Source organism: Macrobrachium nipponense, chromosome 5, assembly GCF_015104395.2.
Source record: "Macrobrachium nipponense isolate FS-2020 chromosome 5, ASM1510439v2, whole genome shotgun sequence".
Taxonomy (NCBI): domain Eukaryota; kingdom Metazoa; phylum Arthropoda; class Malacostraca; order Decapoda; family Palaemonidae; genus Macrobrachium; species Macrobrachium nipponense.
In genome coordinates, this window is record NC_061107.1 from 144,818,107 (window position 1) to 144,825,492 (window position 7,386).

The 7,386-nt window shown below is 50.6% G+C and overlaps 1 protein-coding gene across 1 annotated transcript in view; it reads right to left on the reverse strand.

Moving 5' to 3' along the window:
• Positions 1–7,055, reverse strand: part of LOC135215961 (uncharacterized) — a gene marked incomplete at its 3' end in the record, with an annotated part of 298,909 nt that extends 291,854 nt beyond the window's left edge. Inside the window, exon 1 of the mRNA XM_064250917.1 lies at positions 6,926–7,055. Within this exon, the coding sequence (XP_064106987.1) occupies positions 6,926–6,968 (43 nt within the window). The remainder of the gene's footprint in view (positions 1–6,925) is intronic.
• Positions 7,056–7,386: the final 331 nt, after the last annotated feature.

Below are 7,386 nucleotides of genomic sequence, written 5' to 3' on the forward strand. Positions count from 1 at the left end.
TGCGGGGCGGACTTGAGCTGCTACCGTATCGATCAGCATACCCAGGTACTTCATCTTCTGCTGGGTCGAGATCGGACTTCTCGTAGTTTATCACGATCCCCAGATCGCGACAAAACTTTAGAAGTCCGATCCCTGTCCTGCAGCAACTGCGAGCGGGAGCTCGCCAGGACCAAGCCAATCGTCGAGATACCTCAGAAGACGTATCCCGTGCGAATGGGCCCAAGCAGACAACCAGCGTGAACACTCTCGTGAACACCTGTGGGGCGGTTGAGAGACCGAAGCAAAGTGCCCTGAATTGGTACACCGTCCCGTCGAAGATGAAGCGGAGGTACTTTTCTGGAGGACTGATGGATGGGTATTTGGAAATACGCATCCTTCAGGTCCACTGAAAGACATGAAGTCGTTCTCCCTGATGGAGTCCAGCACGGAACGTGCCGTCTCCATCTTGAACCGAGTCTGGCGAACAAATCGGTTCAGGGGAGAGAGATCTATCACCGGGCGCCAGCCCCCCGATGCCTTTTCCACTAGGAAAAGGCGGCTGTAAAAGCCCGGTGACCGATCCACTACGACTTCTACAGCTGCTGGTCCAGCAAAATGTCCTGATGAGCTGGTCCTTGATCTCCTGCCTAAGAGCGTCGTCCTTTGAGGGATCCCAGAACATATGTCTGCAGATGGACCGGGTTGGAGGTGAGGGGTGGCCGAGATTCGAAGGGTAGTAGATATCCCTCCGAAGGACGTCTACTATCCAGGGTCTCGGCACCGTAGCGCTGCCAAGTTGCCCAATGGCTCGCCAGGCACACACTTCCGGCAGCTGGTGAGGGGGAACGCCGTCCCTAGCGTTTCCCACCTCGCTTCGACTTCTTCCCAGCACCTCCTCGGGGAAAGGAGGGCGGGCAGGAGGGCTGGTTACGGCCTCCTTTACCAGAAGTTGAAGCAGGAAGATTCTTTCCTCGGGGCTTCGATGGAGCAGCCGTCTTAGCAGCCGAGGAAGCGCTAGCTAAACTCTTAGGCTTAGCCGCAGTTGTAGAGGTGCCCAGAAACCTTCGTAACTGCCTGGTGAACCAGACGGTCACTGTCATCAGTGCGCCGTCTTTCCACCGCAGCGTCCACCATCTCTTCAGGAAAGAGAGCGGAGGAACTCTTCATTGGTCCGTTACGGAGTCCATTTACCGCCTCACGCCCGGCCCCCTTGGCTACTCGTGTAAGGACAGCGTCCCTACGACGGAGAACCAAGTTGGCCCACAGGTTTGCCGTCTGATGGGCAGGTAGGAAGATGGCCCTACCTCCACTGGCACAGTCTCCTGAAGTCGGGGTCGTCTTCGAGGGCAGCGCCCCCGCCCCCGTCGGCCGCGACCTTGGATACTGTGAGGGACACAGATCCAACAAGAGACTGCCTGGAAAGCCGCCATAGCGGTAGCTTCCAGGCCCAGTGCCTCCTGCTGCGAGAACCACAGGTTCTCCGACAGGAGCTGCTGCAGGGGACACACCTGGAGTTAGCCTAGCTAGCTCCGGGTTTAACCTGTTTGGGCGGTATTGGATCCACTGATGGCACGTAGAACTCCGCTGTCGCTGCAGAGGAGGAGAAGTAGCTTGGAAGACCGTCCTGACTTAAGTGAGTCCTCTCGTCCTGAGACGAAATTCTCCACCTGGTCAAGGACTGAGTCTGCAAGCTCCGATCGCGGCAGTCCCACCGTCAATTTGGGTTCCCTCTTCGGGCCCCAAAATGACTCGAGCCGGGACGTGGGCTCAGATGGTGGTAGCGGCGATCCTTCCCCCAGGAGGTCGTTGTGCTGACGAATCAGCGCAATAACCTGGGCAAGTTCCTCTGGATCTCAGGAGTCACAGCGTCCTGAGGAGTAGGACCGTCCAGTCCCTCCAACAGGAGCAGCTCTCGAGACCCTCCTCCTTCAGAAGGAGGAACAGCAACAGACCCCTGACGGTCGCCTCCAACCACTTGCGCGTACGACCTGGCTGGTCCTAAGACCATGTCTGGTTCGTGCGGCGTCGTGGCGGGATCGTGAGCGGCGCACCTCTCACGATCACTCCTGGGTACCTCGCTCTTCCCGGTGTAGCCCGAGGAAAGTTGAAGGTATAGGAGAGACAGACCTGACGCTGCCCCCCCGTTCGCTGGCAGGACCAGACGTACGTGGGGGGCTGTAGCCGATCACCAACCCGCGGTGGGGATCGTACTGCAGGCCTGGTCGTGCCGCTCACCTGTGCGAGCGGCTCGACTGAGCACGTCGACCCCGATCTCGTGCGTCAGACGAGCTGCTGCTGGCCACCGTCTCCGCCCGGTCCCTGTGGGAGCGGCGGTCAGGTGATCTGCAGAGCTCGCTTTCGCGGTGAGGGACCGGCTGAGCGTCCTCACGGCACGTCAAACCCGCGGTACCAGCCGAAAGCTGGTGCCGTGGTCGAGGGGAACCTCTTCCTCAGCCTCAACCCGTGGCCGGTCAGAGACCGTCACGTCAACCCGAGGTACCGGCTGCGCTCGCTACGAGAGCGGCCGCTGCCTGGCGAGCGTCACTTCGCGACTCTCGACAGTCTTCTGCTCCGTGCCTCTGTCGTGACGGTGAGCAAAGCTCAGGCGTCTTGACGTGGCTGCACGGTCGCCCGAAGGAGACCGTACACTCGTACCTTCTCGCGAACGAGAAGTCGAGCCGGTACCTGACTTAGCAGCAGTGCTACTAAGACCAGGCGCGGATGTACCAGCAGTAGCCAGCACATCCTTGGTCCCCGTCTTCTTCTTCTTCTCAGAAGAGGAGACGGGCCCCGTTCCCGAGGGAACAGGAGGACCAGCAGAAGCACCCCCCGTCACGCCAGAGCGAGACGGGCCCTTCGAAGGTCCCGTAGGAGCCTTCTTTAGGGGGGGAGGAGGCAGCCTTCTTCTTCTTCGGCTTGGAAGCCTTAGAAGTCGAAGGGGAAGAGGCGGCAACAGACGACGAAGAAGACGATGAAGGACGACGACGACATCTTCCTCTTCTTCCTCCTCTTCTTCGTCAGCTCTCTCAGGACGGACGTCAGGTCTTCCATCCACGGAAAAGTCGGGCCAATTGCCGAAGCAACACGCCCCGACTGATCCTGTCCGGAAAGACCTGAGACCGGTGCAGCACCTCCATGACGAGACGCGACGTGGGCAGGGGCAGGCACGGCAGGAGCGGCGGAACATCAGCAGAACAGGCACAGCAGGACCAGCACCATCAGGACCAGCACCAGCAGGACCAGCAGCCAGCAGACAGGACCAGCACCAATAGGACCAGCACCAGCAGGACCAGCACCAGCAGCAACATCAACATTAGAGTCCCGCACCGCGCGCTTCGTAGGAGCGGCGCGAGGGGCTGGGCCAGCAACACTCGCTGCAGGTACGGCAGGTACGGCAGCATAGTCCGGCGTCACAGACCTCTCCATCTCAGCCAAACTCATCATTGGGACGGGCGGTAGATCCAGGGGCGAACTTTTGGGCAGCGAAAGTCGGGCGTCGGCAGCACATAAAACCCAGGTGGCGGCGGCACGCCTCTTAGGCACGGCAGCGATCGGCATCTGAATTGACGCCGTTGGAGTCACTGACGCAATGTGTTGCGTATACACACATGAGGAGGGGCGGCGTACGCTGGTGTTGACACCGTATTGGTCGTAGTTGTAACCACACCATGAGTTACCACTGCCGACCCCGCTAGCCGTTGAATCAAGCCCTGAATACTGGGGGCGCCCTGCAGTCCCAACGACGCCCACACCTGTCCAAGGTCGTCACTCACAGAAGGCACACCTGAGGGAGGAACAGTCGGGTGTCAGTTAGAGGGGCACCCTCACGCCTGGGGGAGGACGAACCCCACCCAGAGCGGACGGAAGACCCGAATACAATTGCACATCCGGGTATCGGGCACCCTCCTCCACACTCGACGGATCGAGTGAGGAGAAGGACTCCGAAACCCCCCCCGCAGGGGAAGGCGCAAATCGTGGGGGCTGAGCTGGAGGCAGGAAGGATGACGAGGTATCCGTAACCAAAGGAGTCGCTGGAGAGCTTTCCGACGACTCCTTGGTCAAACCTACGCCTCTTCCTACCCTCGTACAGCACCCACTGCGCTCGGACCAAATTTACACAGACATCACATGGTTCGGTTCGGGAGCATTCTCGCCCCCGACACCGAAACACAACTCATGAGGATCTATATCTGGGTAAGAGCGGAATCCGCCGCATTTACGCCCCTCCAACCCGGGGACACACTCTACGGGCAGTTGGTGGGCGCGGCGAAAGCTCTTCTTGATCCATGTTAATTAATCTTCACTTCAATGAAAAATGAAAAAAGAGTACTTACAATTTCATTCAAGACCACACACAAACCAGTCAGAAGAAATTGTAACATCCAAAGCACACGACGAAAATAGCGGGCAGAGCGATGACGAACACGTCCTGTCACACACGGCCGAAAGCAAAAGTGATTCTTCACCGCCCGGCGCGCGCGCGCGCGCACGATCGGACAAGCAGTTAACTACCGTTCTCCCCTTGTTCGAAGCTTACGACCGTCCCAGCTGCCGCTAGTTACCTTCCTATTGTTAAAGGACCGAGGGTTTGTATTACGTATCGGAACAAACGTGCTTGCACTGTCTCTGAAACCCATAGTAGACATGCTGCTTAGTTGTCAATCAAGTTTTTATAACCAAGTATTTTTTACAAGCTAGCTATTGAATAAATTTGTATTTTTCTCAGTCAAAACATATGCCCCTCAATGCTAACTTTCCTCTTTTAACGACTTTCTGGTCATTGCAAATTCGGCCCATAATTTCTTATGGTGCGAAAACAGACAGACCCGGCCCATGGACCGAAAACGATTGCGTCACACTACGGCGATAATCCAGCAGTAAAACATCTTCATATATCCAAAAAGTAAATAATAAAGATATATATGCGCATTACGATTATAACAATTACATGTATAGCTGATAACAATCTGCATGAATAACTGTAAACTGTTCTGCAATGACAGTTGAGTATAGCAATTATTTACAATAGGTACGAAAGTCAAGATGTCGTGACGTCATAATACAGAACTTGAAGAACAGTTCTAATTCAGAAAAATAATTACTTAAATTTGAGTCAGAGTCGAGTTACTTTTTCAATAACGAATATTTTCAAATTAATCATCATAAATATGTAAAATATTGATGTTTTACTACTTATTTAAAAATTAGCCAAGAGCACGCTTCTCGTCATCTTCTACCCCAACAGCTGTTTACGCCTGGCTTGTTGTTGATGAGAAATCGTGTTTCGATTGTTGTGATAAAAGTGCTCCAGCGTCTGTGGGTACAAGTGGTGTGCGGATTATCACAGGAAATGGTTAGTTTATTGACAACAAAGCTACTCCGTAAACATCGAGATGGCGTCAATCTTCTAAATACCTCGAGTTGTAAGTAAAAATGTTGAACGCGTTTTGGTGAGATTTGCACTACGTTTGAGACCGTTTTCAGTACCCTCTGTTTAAATCTGTTTAAATCTTAAAATTTGGCCTTAATTTCTAACTTTGGGGAAAATACTTACTTCGAAAGGAGAGTAGAGTCTTTAGCTCCGTTTCCTCACCAACAACAAGTCGCGACTGATGCCCATCTCGGGTGTCAGGACGCGTTATAATGTACTTTTTCGGAGGGTGGCTTGCATTGATGGTAGGTGGCCTGCGTGGCCTGCTGTGATGATCTACCCTATGCCCCTCAATGCTAACTTTCCTCTCTTAAACGACTTTCTGGTCATTGCAAATTCGGCCCCCTAATTTCTTATGGTGCGAAAACAGACAGAGGCCATGGACCGAAAACGATTGCGTCACACTACGGTGATAATCCAGCAGTAAAACATCTTCATATATCCAAAAAGTAAATAATAAAGATATATATGCACATTACGATTATAACAATTACATGTATAGCTGATAACAATCTGCATGAATAACTGGTAAACTGTTCTGCAATGACAGTTGAGTATAGCAATTATTTACAATAGGTACGAAAGTCAAGATGTCGTGACGTCATAATACAGAACTTAAAAGAACTTTCTAATTCAGAAAAATAATTACTTAAATTTGAGTCAGAGTCGAGTTACTTTTTCAATAACGAATATTTTCAAATTAATCATCATAAATATGTAAAATATTGATGTTTTACTACTTATTTAAAAATTAGCCAAGAGCACGCTTCTCGTCATCTTCTACCCCAACAGCTGTTTACGCCTGGCTTGTTGTTGATGAGAAATCGTGTTTCGATTGTTGTGATAAAAGTGCTCCAGCGTCTGTGGGTACAAGTGGTGTGCGGATTTATCACAGGAAATGTTAGTTTATGACACAGCTACTCCGTAAACATCGAGATGGCGTCAATCTTCTAAATACCTCGAGTTGTAAGTAAAAATGTTGAACGCGTTTTGGTGAGATTTGCACTACGTTTGAGACCGTTTCAGTACCCTCTGTTTAAATCTGTTTAAATCTTAAAATTTGGCCTTAATTTCTAACTTTGGAGAAAATACTTACTTCGAAAGAAAGGGAGTAGAGTCTTTAGCTCCGTTTCTCACCAAACAACAAGTTCGCGACTGATGCCCATCTCGGGTGTCAGGACGCGTTAATAATGTACTTTTTTGGAGGGTGGCTTGCATTGATTGTAGGTGGCCTGCTTGGCCTGCTGTGATGTTCTACCCTAGTACCTATCTCAATGGTTTAGCTTTTTCCAGCATATTTTTGTAAAGTTATATTACTAACTGCAGAGCATGGAAGAAAGTTGCTAGCCCTAGGTATCACAGAGGCCAGCCTTTAGATATAAGGTAGCCTGACACTTAGGTAGGCTATCGCTAGTTACCTATTGGCTACCTCAATGAGCTACAATAAAACAAGGTCTTCATAATGTGAGTTATTTTCCACTGGGACAGTACATAACAAATACACCAGTTCCTTACCTAGAATTAGCCGAGCTAATTCTGATGGCAAATACGATGACATAACTTAGGGTAACCTTCCGAAGAAGTTATCTTTACTTAGGAGGGCCTACACCATTTGTGTTTGTTTACATTTGCTCACATCCCGCGCTGTCTCGTCTTGAAAATAAGATTGATGAAAGTCTTTTAAAATGAAGATTCGTACATCAGAAATGTAAAGATTTCATGTATGTATAATTTTTTTCTGTGTAAACTATAGCAGCTTTATATTTCATGGCAGTGATGCAAAACTACTAGCTATTAAGATACATAATTATTCTATCTAAGAGAATATATATTGCTGGAACTCGCGCGAATAACAATCTACGAAAAAAGAAAAACACGATGACGCAAAATTTAACGTATATTAAAGTTCAGGGAAAATGCAAATAAAACTAGAAATAGTAAACACTACCAAATATAATAAATGACTACAATGAACG